The 15745-nt window shown below is 62.9% G+C and overlaps 13 protein-coding genes across 13 annotated transcripts; 9 read left to right on the top strand and 4 right to left on the bottom strand.

Moving 5' to 3' along the window:
• Nucleotides 1-49: 49 nt before the first annotated feature.
• Nucleotides 50-1114, top strand: MRET_3921 (metacaspase-1; the record flags this gene model as incomplete). Its single annotated transcript, XM_027630548.1, has 1 exon — nt 50-1114. One exon carries the CDS (start codon nt 50-52, stop codon nt 1112-1114), a length of 1065 nt encoding a protein of 354 aa, XP_027486369.1.
• Nucleotides 1115-1223: 109 nt separating this feature from the next.
• Nucleotides 1224-3494, top strand: MRET_3920 (polarized growth protein; the record flags this gene model as incomplete). The annotated part of the gene is made up of 1 exon (XM_027630547.1): nt 1224-3494. One exon carries the CDS (start codon nt 1224-1226, stop codon nt 3492-3494), a length of 2271 nt encoding a protein of 756 aa, XP_027486370.1.
• A 6-nt stretch (nt 3495-3500) lies between these two features.
• MRET_3919 (DnaJ domain protein) lies at nt 3501-4190 on the bottom strand (the record flags this gene model as incomplete). The annotated part of the gene is made up of 1 exon (XM_027630546.1): nt 3501-4190. One exon carries the CDS (start codon nt 4188-4190, stop codon nt 3501-3503), a length of 690 nt encoding a protein of 229 aa, XP_027486383.1.
• A 73-nt stretch (nt 4191-4263) lies between these two features.
• Nucleotides 4264-5583, top strand: MRET_3918 (RNA-binding protein NOB1; the record flags this gene model as incomplete). The annotated part of the gene is made up of 1 exon (XM_027630545.1): nt 4264-5583. The coding sequence occupies one exon, from the start codon at nt 4264-4266 to the stop codon at nt 5581-5583; it is 1320 nt and encodes a 439-aa protein (XP_027486343.1).
• Nucleotides 5584-5612: 29 nt separating this feature from the next.
• On the bottom strand, nt 5613-5898 carry MRET_3917 (uncharacterized protein; the record flags this gene model as incomplete). Its single annotated transcript, XM_027630544.1, has 2 exons — nt 5613-5675; nt 5707-5898. 2 exons carry the CDS (start codon nt 5896-5898, stop codon nt 5613-5615), a joined length of 255 nt encoding a protein of 84 aa, XP_027486457.1.
• Nucleotides 5899-6042: 144 nt separating this feature from the next.
• On the top strand, nt 6043-7230 carry MRET_3916 (NAD binding dehydrogenase family protein; the record flags this gene model as incomplete). Its single annotated transcript, XM_027630543.1, has 1 exon — nt 6043-7230. The coding sequence occupies one exon, from the start codon at nt 6043-6045 to the stop codon at nt 7228-7230; it is 1188 nt and encodes a 395-aa protein (XP_027486349.1).
• A 67-nt stretch (nt 7231-7297) lies between these two features.
• MRET_3915 (cofilin/tropomyosin-type actin-binding protein) lies at nt 7298-7714 on the top strand (the record flags this gene model as incomplete). Its single annotated transcript, XM_027630542.1, has 1 exon — nt 7298-7714. The coding sequence occupies one exon, from the start codon at nt 7298-7300 to the stop codon at nt 7712-7714; it is 417 nt and encodes a 138-aa protein (XP_027486363.1).
• A 124-nt stretch (nt 7715-7838) lies between these two features.
• Nucleotides 7839-9155, top strand: MRET_3914 (NAD binding dehydrogenase family protein; the record flags this gene model as incomplete). Its single annotated transcript, XM_027630541.1, has 1 exon — nt 7839-9155. The coding sequence occupies one exon, from the start codon at nt 7839-7841 to the stop codon at nt 9153-9155; it is 1317 nt and encodes a 438-aa protein (XP_027486352.1).
• Nucleotides 9156-9199: 44 nt separating this feature from the next.
• On the top strand, nt 9200-10567 carry MRET_3913 (DNA-binding protein; the record flags this gene model as incomplete). The annotated part of the gene is made up of 1 exon (XM_027630540.1): nt 9200-10567. The coding sequence occupies one exon, from the start codon at nt 9200-9202 to the stop codon at nt 10565-10567; it is 1368 nt and encodes a 455-aa protein (XP_027486455.1).
• An 18-nt stretch (nt 10568-10585) lies between these two features.
• Nucleotides 10586-11440, bottom strand: MRET_3912 (clathrin light chain; the record flags this gene model as incomplete). The annotated part of the gene is made up of 1 exon (XM_027630539.1): nt 10586-11440. The coding sequence occupies one exon, from the start codon at nt 11438-11440 to the stop codon at nt 10586-10588; it is 855 nt and encodes a 284-aa protein (XP_027486381.1).
• A 109-nt stretch (nt 11441-11549) lies between these two features.
• Nucleotides 11550-11975, top strand: MRET_3911 (large subunit ribosomal protein L13; the record flags this gene model as incomplete). The annotated part of the gene is made up of 1 exon (XM_027630538.1): nt 11550-11975. The coding sequence occupies one exon, from the start codon at nt 11550-11552 to the stop codon at nt 11973-11975; it is 426 nt and encodes a 141-aa protein (XP_027486382.1).
• A 2-nt stretch (nt 11976-11977) lies between these two features.
• On the bottom strand, nt 11978-12529 carry MRET_3910 (uncharacterized protein; the record flags this gene model as incomplete). The annotated part of the gene is made up of 1 exon (XM_027630537.1): nt 11978-12529. One exon carries the CDS (start codon nt 12527-12529, stop codon nt 11978-11980), a length of 552 nt encoding a protein of 183 aa, XP_027486310.1.
• A 45-nt stretch (nt 12530-12574) lies between these two features.
• MRET_3909 (structural maintenance of chromosomes protein) lies at nt 12575-15724 on the top strand (the record flags this gene model as incomplete). The annotated part of the gene is made up of 1 exon (XM_027630536.1): nt 12575-15724. The coding sequence occupies one exon, from the start codon at nt 12575-12577 to the stop codon at nt 15722-15724; it is 3150 nt and encodes a 1049-aa protein (XP_027486331.1).
• Nucleotides 15725-15745: the final 21 nt, after the last annotated feature.

Here is a 15745-nt window from a genome sequence, read left to right as displayed (position 1 = left end):
GGGACGAGAGCCGACAGGGCCGCCTGCGCCGCCTGCGCCGCCACCCACGATGTACGGCGGGTACATGCCCCAGGGCTACTATGACCAGCGCGGTGTGCCGACGTCGTATCAAGCGCCGTCAGGTCCCGTAGGACCGCCTCAGTACCAGGGCTACGTGCAGACGCAGCCCCATGGCGGTATGATGAATGGGAACATGCCATACGAGTACTCGAACATGCGAGGCAAGCGTAAGGCCTTGCTGATCGGTATCAACTATGTGGGCACGAGTTCGCAGCTGAATGGATGCTGGAACGACACGCATAACCTGGCGAACTTTATTCAGCACCATGCAGGCTACCATCCGGACGATATGGTGATTCTGACAGACGAGCCGTCCGACAACCCACGCACGTACCCGACGCGCGAAAACATGGTGAATGCGATGCACTGGCTCGTGTCGGATGCGCGTCCGGGCGATGCTCTTTTTTTCCAGTTCTCTGGCCACGGTGGCCAGGAGCGTGCGGTGGAGATGGACGAGGAGGATGGGTACAACGAAACGATTTTGCCGCTCGACTATGCACAGACGGGCCAGATTCCGGATGACGAGCTGCATGCGCGCCTCGTTCGGCCGCTGCCGGTCGGCTGCCGACTGACGGCGCTCTTCGACTCCTGTCACTCGGGAACGGCGCTCGATCTCCCGTATGTGTACGCGACCTCGGGCAACATCAAGGAGACGAATATTACGATGAACGTCGGCAAGGGCATTCTGGGTGCCGCTATGGACTATGCGCGCGGCGATATCGGCGGTGTGGTGCGTGGCCTCTTCGATACGTTCAAGTCAGCGACCGTCAACTCGCATGCCGCGCAGTACACGCGCGACACGCGTTCGTCGGGTGCGGACGTGATCATGCTGTCGGGCTGCAAGGACAGTCAGACGAGTGCCGATGCCGTCGAGGCTGGTAAGGCTACGGGCGCTATGAGCTGGGCGTTCATCACCGTACTGTCGCAGTGGCCACAGCTGTCGTACAAGCAGCTGCTCAACGCGACGCGCGACTGCCTCGCGGCCAAGTACTCCCAAAAACCCCAAATGAGTGCGTCGCACCCCATCGATATGGACCTCCTTTTCGTCATGTAGCGACAGGCACGCGCGATCTCTCCCATAAAATCACGTGATAATATCGGGGAGCGGGCAGGTGGCCTCCGCGCGTCTCCATCGCTCACGTTAGCCAGAGGCGCCGTATGCGATGTCGGCACCACCTGTCGAATATGTGTACGCACTCTACAATTTCGAAGCAGAAAACCCAGATGAAGTCAGTTTCCGCGTAGGTGAGCGTGTGCTTGTCGTCGAGAAGGATGAGGCCTATGGCGACGGATGGTACCAGGGCACGAATGAGCGTGGCGAGACGGGTCTGTTTCCGTTTTCGTATACGACGACAGATGAGTCAGCCGCCCTCATGATGCTGAATGGTGGCTTCCAGTCGGAAGAGGGTGCGGCCCAGACTGCGCCGGCCGCTGAAGCTGCCTCTCAAGGCACGGCGGCTTTTGGTGCGCAGGACCGCGGCGTGATGCACTCGACCATGAACGATATCGAGAATGCGCTCTCGGAGCTGCACACGGCAGAGCCACCACAGGGCATGTCGCGCGGTCTTGAAGACGATGTGGAGCGCGAGTTCCAGGCTCGGGCTGCGGCGCGTGCGGAGCTGGCGCGGAATGCGCAAAAGAGTCTGCAGTCGCAGGAAGAGACGGCGTGGCAGGGTCCCGTGGGCGTGGGCGAACCTGGCACGATTTCGAACAGGCAAAAGACGCTCGCGACGACCGGTGGTGGCGTCAAGCCCCTGGCCATGCTCGAACTGAGTGACGAAAGCGAGGACGAGGTCGAGGATGAGGATGCGTTGCCTGTCGAAAAGACGGCGCCTCCCACCATGCCTTCAGAGACCGCCCATGTGCCGCATCTTGCAGGGCCTGCTGTCCCGACCGCCGAGCGCTCGATGCCGCCGGGCGACGCCTTCACGAGCCAGCCATGGCCCGCCGCTCGCGAGACGCGCCCAGAGCCAGTGCCAGCGCCCACCTTGCCTACGGTGCCTGCTGTGCCTACGGTGCCTGTACCGGCGCCGACCGAGCAGCCTGCCGCGACGGGGCCTGCTGTGGTCGATGCGTCCCAGTGGTCGATTGACGATGTCGTCGAGTGGGCTCGCAGCAAAGACATGGACGCCTCGGTCCTTGAAAAACTACGTGAACACGAAGTGAATGGCGCATCACTTCTCTCGCTCGACATTAATATGCTCAAGGAGATTGATATTATCGCATATGGCCGTCGTTTCAAGCTCGCGAGTGCGATCGATGAGCTCAGGCATGGTGCCACCACACCTGCCCCGGCCCGAGCGTCTGCGCCCATGATGCCGGCCCCTGTGCCAAGTGGCGCGCCCAGAAGTCCGCCTCGCGGTGTCCCGCAGGGCGTGGCCACTGCCATGCCGAGCGGCGCGCCCACTATGCAGGAGCGCCCGCGTGTGACCTCGGGACCGGCGCGCCCAGCTCCAGCGATTGATATGCCGCAGGGCCTGAGCCCTTCTGCCATGGCCGCCCCTGTCACGGCGCCGGTCGCTGCACCGACGGAGACGGACGGGCACGTGCCGACGAAGCCGTCACTGTACCTGCGATCGCCGCAGCGCGAGGAGGCCTTCCAGCCTCGAGCGGCGCCGCCCGACACGCCTGTGGCGCCTGAGCCGATGCCTCCGTCGAAAGAGTATGTGTCCGAGCCCGTGCCTCCGAGTGGATATGTGCCCGAGCCCGTGCCTCCAAGTGGATATGCGCCCGAGCCCGTGCCTCCATCCGATGGATATGCGCCCGAGGCTCTCCCCATGAGTTCGCTGCCTTTGGGCGACTCGGCATCTCTCCGACCCGTCATGCCGAATGAGCCGATCGCCCAGCCGAGTGTGCCGAGCGTGTCGCTCGACGATCCTGCGTACTCAGGTCCCACCGCCTCGGACGCGGCGGATCGCCAGTCGGTGCTGAACCGTATCGGCTCGATCGCGCGGCAAGGCTGGGTGAAGAAGCGTGGGGAACGGTACAACCGGTGGAACAACCGGTACCTCATACTGCACGGCATGGATCTGATTGTGCTTCGGGACCCGGGCGCCAACAAGGTCAAGAACCTGATCCCGCTGCACGGCTACAAGGTGGTGTCGGACGAGAGTGCGAATGCGGTCGGATATACATTCAAGATTGTGCATGACACGCAGCGGACGCACTACTTCAGCTTTGAAGATGCTACGGCGATGCGCGGCTGGATGAAGGCGATCATGAAGGCCACGATCGGTCGCGACTTTTCGCAGCCGGTCATTTCATCGTACAGTAACGTCACCATATCGCTCGAGGAGGCGCAGCGCATGCGCCCACGCCCACCGAGTCCCACCAGCCGCATGCGTGTCCAGCTCGAAAATGCCCGCTACAATCCCGGGCAGCTGACGTCGAAGGATGCGATGGTCCTCACGTCGCTGGACAAAGGCACCTCATAATCATTCTCAGGATAGTAATTTGTAGCTGAGCCACACAGCTGCGCTCATCACCGAAGCCACTTGCAAGAACCGCACCAGCGGACTCGCCATCTCAGCCTGCCGCTCCTCGTGGCTCCACCGCTTTTCGCTCCACGCGCGGTAATTGGTCGCGGGTCGAGCATGCAGCGCCGCATTCGATGAGCCGTGGCGCTGCCTCACCTCCTGCTGCTTGGCCTCGCGCTCGGCCATGCGTGCATAGTGCTGCGTCGTCGTGTCCATCGACGGGCTGGGCGTCCGCGCACCATACCGCGGCGAGCCCGTGTGCGTAGCCTGGTGCGTCCGTCGCTGATACGCCCAGGCCTGCTGGGCGCGTGCGTACTGCGACGAGGCGGACATGTCAGCCTCGTACGGCCGGGCGCCAGCTGCTGCCGGCACCGCGCCCAGCGTCCTGTCATACGCACGCCGCTGGTGGTCGTCGCTCAGCGTAGCATAGGCCTCGCTCACGCGCTGGAACATCGTCTTGCCATGCTCCGACTTGCTCACGTCAGGATGGTATTCTTTGGATAGGCGGTAGAATTGGTTCTTGATCTGCGCCTTCGACGCATGCCTCGGCACCTGTAGTACGTGGTAAAAGTCCGTCTCGCCCGCCTGTGCACTGTACGCCCGAGCACCACGCATCAGACGCCCAGCCGGCGTCGCTAGGCGCCACACAGACATGGTCCCAGACCCAGGTGGAGATCGGCCGAGGCCGACGTTTTTTGCACGCTGCGCGCCGTTTTCCTCGCACGCCATGACGGATCGGCCGGCGACGGGGATCGAGTCGCTGGTGCTCGATGCGGCGCCCTTGCTCGTGCAGGCGCGCATCGCCGGACTGGCGGACAAGTACTATATCCCTGCCTCGGTGGTAGCAGAGCTGCGGGATGCGCGGGCGCGTGACTATTTGCATACCCTGCATACGACGGGTCAGATCGACCTCGAGGTGCGTGAGCCGGGCGCCGAGGCGCTCAAAATGGTCATGGAGTTTGCGAAGCAGACGGGTGACTATGCTGTGCTGTCGAAGCCTGATCTGCATGTGCTGGCGCTCACGTATGCGCTGGAAGTCGAGGCTCATGGGACGTGGCGCATCCGTCAGACGGTCGGTGGCAAGACGGGGCAGCAGCTGCACGAAGAGCGGCGCCTGGAGGAGAAGCGAGTCGCACAGCCGCAGGAGGGGCCGAAAGACGCGATCCAGCAGCGGGGCCGAACAGAGGCCCAGCACGACGTCCACCATGGGGGCCACGAGGCCGCAGACGGCTTCACGCTGGTCACGAAACGGGCCCCTCGATACCACGTCGCGGACGACGAGGATGACGAGCGCGCTGGAGAATGGATCACGCCGGACAATATCGTACAGCACAAAAACAAGGCCCTGGGCATCGTCACCGAGGAATCGTCCGTCGAGGCGCCGAAAAAGGCGCGTCGTCGTCGTCGCGGCAAGGGCACGCCGGCTCGCATGAGCGTGGCGTGCATGACAGGCGACTTTGCCGTGCAAAATGTACTTTTACAAATGGGACTCTACCTCGTGAGTGTCGACGGCGCACGCATCGAGCGGGTCAAGAGCTGGGTCCTCCGATGCCACGCGTGCTACCGGATCTGCAAGGACCCCGAGCGCAAGTTCTGCCCGTCGTGCGGCAACGCCGCGCTGTTGCGCACCTCTGTCACGACGACCGCCGGCGGCCACGGCGACGCTGGCACCATGCAGGTGCATCTCAAGCCCAACTTCCAGTACCGCAACCGCGGCACGGTGTATGCCCTGCCGATGCCCAAGCCTGGCAGTGCGTCGGGCGGCCGACCGAGCGGACAAAGCAAGAACTCGGGCGTGCCGATTCTACGGGAAGACCAGCTCGAGTGGCAGCGCGCCGTCGCGCGGCAAAAGCAGCAGCGCCAGCGCGAGGAACGCGCGCTGCAGAGGCAGCTCGAAAAGGGGCAAGACTCGCTCACAGCACGCTACGCGGACCCCGACTGGCTGCCTGACCTGCTGAGCGGCACACACTCGCAGCCACTGGGCGAGCTGCCGGCGATTGGCCTTGGACGCAAGAACCCGAACGAGCGGCGACGAAGGCGTCGGTGAGATAGGGCACATAGATGTCTTTGTGTCTACTAGATCCGCTCGGCGGTCCAGCCACTATTCGTGGCAAAGGCTTCAGGGGCCACGGGCTCCCGCTGAGAGTTAGGTGCGCACGCACATACATACCGATTGCCCTCGTTTTGTCCCCGTTAAACGCAGATCACGGCGCATCATCATGCGTTCCCATTCGTCGAGGTTGTGGCGCAGAGGCTTGCCCTCGTTCGCGAGACGCGACACGGCGCTGTACCCCGTGCCCGTCACAGCGAAGAGGACGCCGACAATGGCCATTGGAATCACCGCCTCGAACGGCACAGGCATGCTGATCAACGGCGCTGGTAGGAAAAAGAGCGGCCGTCGTCGTCGGTCGAGGCCGAGCCCGATGACACGTCACGTGCGAATCTCGACGGCTGCGTCTTGTCGCGCGCCGCTACGGCATGACCGCTGATAGAGACGCCCACGGCGATGTGCGCGCCGGGGCTGCCGCCGCGTCCGGGCGCGGATGTGCGGCTGGTCATCGTAGGTGCGAGCCAGATCAACTTTGGCTCTCCAGAAGGTCCGTGGAATCACTCGATCCGTCTGGAGCGCAAGCTCGGCCCGCGTCTCCACGTCGTGGCGCTGATCGACCCCGTGAGGGAGAATGCAGAAAAGGTGCTTCGGCAGAAGCACGCATCTTCGGCGATGAGCTCGTACAGAGACACGGCCGTGTACCCTGATATGCACGCCTACCTCGCGACGGTGACGCCCGACACGAGGCCGCATGTGGTCTGGATCGGCTCGCCGCCCGCGTTCCGTGGCAGTATGCACGAGGGACGCGATATCGAAAAGATGCTGGCGGACGCACTTCCAGGCGTGGGTGTGTTCTTGGAGAAGCCCGTCTCGACGAGCTCCGTGGACGACGTCATGGACGTGGATCGATACATCGACGGCAAGCTGGGCCCGGTGAGTGTGGGCTACATGCTTCGATACCTTCGAGTCTCGCAAAAGCTGAAGCAGATCATCTCGGACAACCGCTTGCGTGTGGTGGCCGTCAATGCACGCTACGTGATTGCGTACGAGCACCTCACGAAGCAGTGGTGGTGGAACAAGTCCCAGAGCCTCGGCCCGGTGATTGAGCAAGCGACGCACTTTTGTGACTTGGCGCGCTACTTTGGCGGCGAAGTCGAGCTCGACTCGATTATTGCGCACTCCCTCGAGCACTTTGAGCCGCCGAGTGGGCTCAGCAAGCTCGCCTTTGACGAAGAGGCCTGCATCCCCGCCGAGGAGCGTGTGCCGCGGGTGACGAGTGCGACGTGGAAGTACGAGTCGGGCGCGGTGGGCTCGCTCATGCATGTGATTGCGCTGCATGGCCGCGACTTTTTCACGGAGATCGACGTGTTTGCGGACGGATATTCGCTGCGTCTGTGTGATGCGTACAATGCGCCGGTGCTGTACGTGCGCCGCCCGGGCGACGACCGAGAAGAGGTGTACAAGTATGACGACGACGACCCCTTCTTCTCTGAAGTAGCGGGCATGCTCGACGCCGTGGAAGACCCTTCGCAGCGGCACAGGATCCTGACCTCGTACGACGACGCCGCGCGCACGTACGCATTTACGTGGGCGATCCGCCGCGCCAGCGAAGCGTGCGTCGCGGCGCGACACCATAGTCCGTAAAAAGAGGCCCTTTTTTCACGTGGAGGTGGCGTGGGAGGCGGGGCGTGGTGGGCCGTCCTCTTGTCCCATGTCCTCCACCGTCGACGTCGCCGCCTCGCTGCCGGCGGCGCTGCGGGCGTTTCGCCTGTCCAAGAGCTCGTCGCAAGGCGCGGCGCTGATTGTCAAGATCGACAAGAAACGGCTGCTTCTCGAAAAAGAGGACGAATTCGATGCGATTTCGCTGGACGAGCTGCAAGAAGAGCTGCCTGAGCACTCGCCGCGCTTTGTTCTTCTATCGTACGCGAGGCAGCATGAAGACGGCCGCACGTCGTACCCGCTCGTGCTGGTGTACTGGGCGCCTGCTACGGCGAGCATGGAGCTCTCTACCCTGTACACGTCTGCCCTGCCTACGATCAGTGCGCATGCAGATATCGGCAAAGTCATAGACGTGCGTGACGGCACACTCTCGATCGACGTGCTGGAAGAGCGTCTCGGTCGTCGCTGACGGCGAGGGATCGTCGCAGGTCGGGGTGCGTCGCGCGCCGGTGTTCATAGCGCACGGGCCTTGTGCCACGTGCACCTGACGTGGACGGACGTGGTCCGTCCATCGGACCTGCATTTCGACGGTCATGTTTGTCGCCCGAGCCCTCCGACCCATGCTGGCCACAGCGGCGATGCGCCGCGCCTGCACGCGCACGCTCTGCGCGTCGCCGCGTGTGATGCGGCCCACGTCGCAGCCAACGCTGTCGTTCGATCCGAGCGCGAAAACAGCCATGGACAAGCAAGAGCCCCCGGCGCCCGGTGCCGACTTTCGTGTGGTGATTGTCGGTGCGGGCAACATCAACTTTGGTTCCGACGAAGGTCCGTGGAATCACTCGTTCCGTCTTGAGCACAAGCTCGGCCCGCGTCTCAAGGTCGTGGCGCTGATCGACCCTGACGCCGAGCGAGCGCGCCGCGTGCTCAAGACCAAGTGTCAGTCGTTTGTGCTGAGTGCGTACAAGGACACGGTGGTGTACCCGACGTTCAAGGACTACATGGCGTCTGTGTGCGCCGAGACGTACCCGCACGCCGTGTGGGTTGGCTCGCCGCCCGCGTTCCGTGGTGGCACGGAGCCTGGCCGCAACCTCGAGCAGCTGTTGACGGCCGGCCTGCCGAATGTGCCGCTGTTCATCGAGAAGCCGGTGTCGACGGGTGCGGTGGACCAGACGTTCGAGGTCGCCAAGATGCTGGAGCAGAACGGCAGTCTCGTGAGTGTCGGCTACATGCTCCGCTACCTGAAGGTGGTGCAAAAAATGAAGCAGATCATCGCGGAGAACGACTTGCATGTGATGGCCGTCAATGCACGCTACATTATGGCGTACGAGCACACGGCGAAGCTCGACTGGTGGGACAAGTCCAAGAACCCGGGCCCGATCGTCGAGCAGGCCACGCACTTTTGCGACCTCGCGCGCTACTTTGCCGGCGAGGTCGATCTCAGCTCGGTCATGGCGCAGTCGCTCGAGCACTACGAGCCGGCTGGCCAGCTGCGCAAGATCCCCGTGGACGAGTCGCTGATCGAGCCCGCGAACCGCATTCCGCGCGTGACATGCGCCACGTGGAAGTTTGAGTCGGGCGCCGTCGGCTCACTCACGCACGCCGTCGCGCTCCAGGGCACGGACTACTCGACGCAGATCGACGTGTACGCCGACGGCTACTCTCTGCGCCTCGTGGATCCCTACAATGCGCCCATGCTGTACATCCGCCGCCCCGGTGACGATCACGAAGAAATCGTGCGCTACAACGACGATGACCCCTTCTTCTCCGAGGTCTCGAGCCTCATCGACTGCATCGAGCACGGCGAAGGCACATCGCCCATCCTCAGCTCGTACGAAGACGCCGCTCGCACCTACGCCCTGACGTGGGCCATTCGCGAGGCCAGCGAGCGAACCATGCGTCCCCGGCCATAGAAGAGTGGAGGTAGTCGCCGACCGCGTTTTGCCGTGTCGCTACGATGGAGCAACGGGCGCAGAGGGCGCGGCAGGCGATGCTGTCCGGCCCGAGTCTGGATGGCGCGTCGTGGCATGCGTGGCCACCGGCCGCCGAGGAACATGCCAGCGCGAAGCGCGTCGCTGGTGACGACGACGACATGGCGCTCGCCAAGCGGCCGCGCTCCGACGACGGCGCGGCGGTCGTGGCCGCGACCGTGGAGCAGCAGCAGCAGGCGCTCGCGGCGATGCGGGAGCTGCATCCGCCGCCCTTTGACCAGCACGCGCCGCCGATCGTGCTCGATGCGTCGCTGCCGTTCGTGCTCGAGGCGCCCGCGCCCACGCCGCGGACGCGCAAGCTGCGGCCCGAGCAGGAAAAGGCACGCGCGTCGTTTGTGGCGCAGCATGCCGGGCAGACATATGAGCAGATGGTGCTGGAGCATGCGTACTCGAGTGACCGGCTCTACTGGCTGAAGGAGGCGTACCAGCTCTCGTGGCGCACCGGTCGATGGAGTGCCGACGAAGAGGACCGCGCGACGGCTGCGCTCGACAAGTTCTGCCAGCACCACCAGCTGTCTCAGGCGGCGCTCGACGAGCTCATTTGGCACCGGCGCCCGGACCAGAAGCAGCTGCACGAGGAGCTGTGGAAGCACATCGCCCTCTCGGTAGGCACGCGCCCGAACTATGCTGTGCGCATGCACATCAAGAGCATGCGCAAGGATGTGCTGCGCGGCGGGCACTGGACACCGGAGGATGTGGCGGCGCTCACGTCCGCGGTCGCTGAGCTCGGCCACCAGTGGGAGAAGATCGGCACGCGCCTCGGCCGCTCGGGCAACGTGTGCAAGCACTTTTGGCGCGAGCAGATCCAGAGCCGCAAGGCCGGCCCGGCGCCGCAGGGCGCGTTCCATCCGGACGAGGAAGAGGCGCTGCGGCGGACGGTGCTGGCGTGCTGCGCGGAGGTCGGCTGTGCGCCGGACGGCCCGAATCTGCCGTGGACGCTCATCCACGAGCGCCTCGGCCCGTCGCCACGTCGGATCAGCGTCCTGAGCCGCAAGTGGCGCGGCATGCTCAGTGCCGAGCGGCGCAGCTCCGACGAGCAGAACGCGCGGTGGTACGCGCCGCGCGACGACCATATCCTGCTGAGGCGCATCCGCGCCCAGCGCAAGGCGTCCGCGGCGGACATTGAGTTCGACAAGCTCGCCTCGCCCGACTGGCAGTGGCCGCTGTACGTGATCAAGAAGCACTGGGTCGTGATGCTCCGGAAGCGCGCGCCGCCCGACCCGCCTGCCTCGCTGGATGAGCTGCTGGACACGCTCGCTCGGCGCGTGCCGTCGGCTGATCAGTACAAGATGCTGGCGTCCGGGCGCCGTCCCGGCACGTCCGCGTCCAGATAATGTATCTATATAACACGTCTAGTATCCGGCAGCACCAGGCGCCTTGTCGCCTTCGCGACGCAGGCGCAGGTACAGGTCCTTCATGCGCGTCAGGTCACTCGAGCCAGCGCCGCCCTTCGCGATCGTCTTGCTCTGGCTATGCTGCAGATCGAGGAGCTTGGTGATGCGCGTCCACGTCGTGCCCTCGGCCAGCTCGGCCTGCCGCTGCTGCTGGAACTGCGCCTCGTCCTCCTTGTTCTTTTTGATATTCTTCTCCTTCTGCGCACGGTAGTTGGCATAAAACTCGTCCATCTCCCGCTCGGCGCGCGATACAGCCTCAGCACGCTCGCGCTCCGCCTGGGCCTCGCGGCGCGCCACGTCGTCCGCTTGGCGCTCGCGCCACGAACGCAAAGCCTCCGTCTCCTCGTCCAGCGCCTCGTACGTGAACGGCGTCGGGCCCACGTCCACAGGCTCCGTCACCGGCGGCGCTGGCTCAGCCTCCGGCGCAGGGGCCGGCACGTCCCTCTCCAACTCATACAGCGTCTCTTTTTGCATGCGCGGCGCCGTCGCTTCCCACGCGTGCTGCGCATCCTCGGCGTCCAGACCCGAGACAGGCGCATCGATATCCGGGTACGACGCACGGAAGCGGTCCTCGTCCGATGTCACAGGCACCGGCTGCGCAGCAGTTGCCTCTTCACTCTTCGACAGCGCCGCCTCGAACGCACCGTCGTCGTCCAACGCGGGAAACTCGCGTGCACGGCGCTCAAAGTCATGCTCACCCGCACTCGGCGCGCCAAACAGCGCCTCATCATCGCCCAGCAGCACCCCCGCCGCCTGCTTCTCGCGCTGCAAAAAGTCGGCCGTCAGATCACTCGCACCCTGCTCGAAAGCCATGATGGCTGCCCGCCAGCTCGTTGGGAGGACGTGGGTGTCGTGGCCCCTGTCATTCGGCCGAGTCGCGTCACGCCCCCAGGCCGCCGCCGTTTTTCTTCCTCTCCTCCCCATGTCTCAGCGGGTGGGAAATACGACGCTCGCGTTCGCGCGCGTCTGGCACCACGTCGATGCGCGCGAGCGTGTGCTAGGTGGACTCGCGCGCTCTATTGCCGTCACACTCATGGGCAAGAACAAGCCCGTGTACGATCCGTCCAGAGACGTAGGCGACTATGTCGTCGTCACGAACGCCGAGCACATCACCGTGACGGGCCAAAAGGCCGACAAGAAGCTGTACCGGCACCACACCATGTACCCAGGTGGTCTCAAAGAAATTCCATTCAAGACCATGATGCAGACGAAGCCCGAGCAGATCCTCCGCCGCGCCGTCTCTGGCATGCTGCCGAAGAACAAGCTGCGTGACCGGCGTCTCGAGCGCCTCAAGATCTATCCCAACGACGCGCATCCCTACGAGGCGAATATCATCAAGCGCTACTAAGTCTATACCCCCTCGAGCCAGGCATCCTCGTCGCCCGACGCCACATCCCACTGCTCGTCAAAATCGCTCGCCTCATACAAGGCCGGTGCCACACGCAGGGTCCCCGTCACAAACTGAGCCAGCACCGTGCGGCGGAAAACGTCCACCAGAGCACGCGGCGTTTGCGGATCAATGGCGTCCTGGTCAGTGGCCTCCATGTACTTGCTAGGTAACTCATATAGCGCATCCGTGCTCGCCTCCGATGCCTGCCCTAGCGGCTCCGTGTCATCATCACTCTCCTGCTCGCCATCAGCCCCGGCTACGAGGTGCTGCCACAGCGTAGGACACAACGCTCGCAGCGCCGCCACACCAAGCTCCGGCGGCGCGGCACGCTCCACGTACTGTCGCCGCCGCTCACGCATCCGCGCAATCGTGCCGCGCTGCTGCGCCGAGTACCGCCGCCCCCATTCCCGCAGCACATCCGGCGGCATCCGATCCAACCAAACCACAAAGGCCTCCCACGAGGCCTCCGCAACGCCCATCGCCTCCAGCCACGCCGCCACGGCCCCCGCCATGGTGATCACGTGGTAAGGGTGACGCGTCCCTCTCTCCCTGCCTTGATGCCCACGCATCCAGCGCTGTCCTTCCGGCCTGGATCGATCGTCCGTGTTGCATGCGAGCACTTTGTCACATATGACGCGGTCGAGTTCCGGCCCGGGCCGCACCTGAATATGATTGTGGGGCCCAACGGCACAGGGAAAAGCACGGTCGTGTGTGCTATCGCCCTGGGCCTGGGATGGAAGCCGAGCGTGCTAGGACGCGCCAAGGACGTCGCATCGTACGTCAAACTCGGCCACTCGCAGGGATGGGTCGAGATCGAGCTTCAAGGGACCGAGTCCAATGTGACCATCCGTCGCATCCTGTTTCGCGAGTCGAACACGAGCGATTGGATGCTGCAAGGCGTACCTGCGTCAGCTCGCCAAGTCCATCAGGCCGTGTCCCAGTTCAATATCGAAGTCGGCAACCTCTGTGCCTTTCTTCCCCAAGACCGCGTCGCAGACTTTGCGGCCATGACGCCATCCAAGCTCCTGCAAGATACCCAGCATGCCGCAGGTCACGCCCAACTGTCGGAATGGCACGCCCAGCTCATCGATTACGGCCATCAACGCGCCGCTCTCGATGCACGGCTTGAGCAAGAGCAAAAAGAACACGATCATCTAGAAGAACGCAACGCCGTTCTGGAGCGCGATATCCGCCGCTACGAAGAACGGCTCGATTTGGAGAAACGCGTCGCTGCCCTGCAAGTACGCATCGTCTTTGCACAATACTACGACGTCAAGGCACAGTACGATGCAGCGCGCGCTAAGCGCGAAGAAGGAAAACGCGCCTTGGAGCGCCTCCTCCAGGACCAAGCGCCCTTGGAGCGCGCCGTCGAGCTGGCGAACGAAAAGCTGGAAAAGGCCCAAGTCGTGATGCAGACGCACAAACGCGAAGCGGACGAAGCGCATACTGCGATTTTGCGCCTCACAGCCTCGCGCGAGGAGCTCGATACGACGCTGGCGTCGTTGACAGAACAGGAAAAGCAGCTTGAAGCGCATGACGCAGAACGACACGCCGCCATCGAGGACATGCGTACAAAAATAGCCGAAATGGAGCGGATCATCGCTTCAGATACGCCGCCCGGCCCCCTCGAGCCGCTTGACGGCCAACTTCGCAGTCGTAAAGCCGAGCATCGCGTGGCCTGTGACGAATTACACGATATGGATACCCAATGCCTAGAGCTACGAACGAGGCAACAACGTCTGTCCTCTCAAATGGACGAGGCACGTCGGTCGCTTGATGCAGTCGACACGGCCCGGCATAGGCGCCTACAAATCATGGCTCGGGCTGATCGTGATACGTTCGAGGCCGTGCAATGGCTCGAGCATCATCAGGACTTGTTTGAGCGGACAGTGCATGAGCCCGTCCTCTTGATCCTTCAAATCACGCGCCCCGAAGCGGCACGGGCCATCGAAACATGCTTAAGCTGGCCCGTACAGCGCACCTTTGTGTGTGAGACGCGTGCCGATTACGACCTATTCACTCGCGAGCTCATTGATAAGCGCAAATGGCGTCTGAATGTGGTGGAGCTCGAGTCGACTCGGTCTACGTATACGCCTCCGATTCCGCCGAGTGACCTAGCTGCCCTCGGCTTTGATGCGTATGCCATGGACTGCGTCGATGCACCAAACGAAGTACTAAAGTACCTGTGCAGTGCTTCCAATCTTCACGCTATCCCCATCTCATTTCGCGGAGACCGCGTGCGACCGCAGGACATGGAACAGTACCGCGCCATTCGGCGGTATATCGTCGCTGATACCGTGTTTACCACAACCTACTCCAGCTACGGTCGAAAACTGCCACAGACCATGTCGCGTGTCCTCAAGCCATTGCGCAACTTTGCCTACCAGCAAGACTCGTCAGAACGCGAGCGTGCAGAGGAAAGCATGACTTCCTACCAACGCCAACTAGATCATCTCCAATCTGAGCTGGAGCGTAGGCAGCATGATCGAACGCAGCATGCTCAGCACTGCGACGCACTCGCTCAAGATCTCGCTCGCATCAAGGATGCGCACCACGAGCTCTATACCAAGCACCGCGAATGGGAACGACGGGAAGCCAAAATAGCCGCGCAACGCGCCAATCTTGCTCAAGAAGAGGCCAAACCATCCATCACTATCCAGCGCCGCCGTATTCATGCTGAGCGACACAAACTGGCATGTGACATGGCCAAAATTTCCGAGCGTCTCTGTCGGTGCCTCTTGTCCATGACACGCGCCAATGCCTCGTCAGATGTACACGGACTAGCCATGCTGCATGTGTATGCGGACGTCGAAGCGTGTCGAGCCACGCTGCGCGAACACAGGACGCGCGTAGAAGAAGCCGAAACGGCACTACGCTCGGTTCTGGACGACTTCACCGCTGTCAAGTCCCAGACCAAAGAACTACAAGCGCGTGCACAGCAACAATGGCGGAATGCTACCGACGAGGTTCAAGCTATGGTACAATCACAAGCCGAAGACGAATCGGTTGCGCAGCTAGAAGCACAGCTCGCGCGTCTTCAGGCCCAACTTGAAGTGCCATGGGGTGTTGGGCCCAGCGTATTGGAAACGTTCCGCGAACGCAAAGAAAAGATCCTTGAGCTCCAACGGTCTCTGGAAGGAGGACGCGCGGAACGAGAAAGGTGCGTCTCGGCTATGCAGCGCGTAGAAGAACAGTGGCTTCCGGCCCTGGAAACGCTTATACAGGCCGTAAATGAGCGCTTTTCCGCTGCGTTTGATCGGATGAAGTGTGCAGGCGAAGTTCGACTCGCACGCGATGCGACCCACTATGAAAAATGGGGCATTGATATCCTGGTCAAATTTCGCGATACTGAGCGGCTGCAGCTGCTTACTGGACAGCGGCAATCGGGCGGTGAACGATCCCTTGCGACCATCCTATACCTACTGAGCCTAACAGAGCTCTCACGCACGCCCTTTTCGCTCGTGGATGAGATCAATCAAGGCATGGACCCACGCGCTGAGCGCGCCGTCCACAGCCAGATGGTTGCCATGACATGCACGCCGGAAGCCGGACAGTACTTTTTGATCACGCCCAAACTCTTACCTGGACTTGCCTATCACGAGCTTATGAAAGTACTTATCATCAACAACGGTGAATGGCTGCCGGAGCGACTGCCGCTGCGCGAATTGATTCAGAAGAAACGAGCTGCCGTCGCAGCTGGTCCATAGGCGAAACGAGCGCAGATGCGT

The sequence above is a fragment of the Malassezia restricta genome, chromosome VII, assembly GCF_003290485.1.
Source record: "Malassezia restricta chromosome VII, complete sequence".
Lineage (NCBI taxonomy): Eukaryota > Fungi > Basidiomycota > Malasseziomycetes > Malasseziales > Malasseziaceae > Malassezia > Malassezia restricta.
This window is presented reverse-complemented; position numbering and strand designations above follow the sequence as displayed.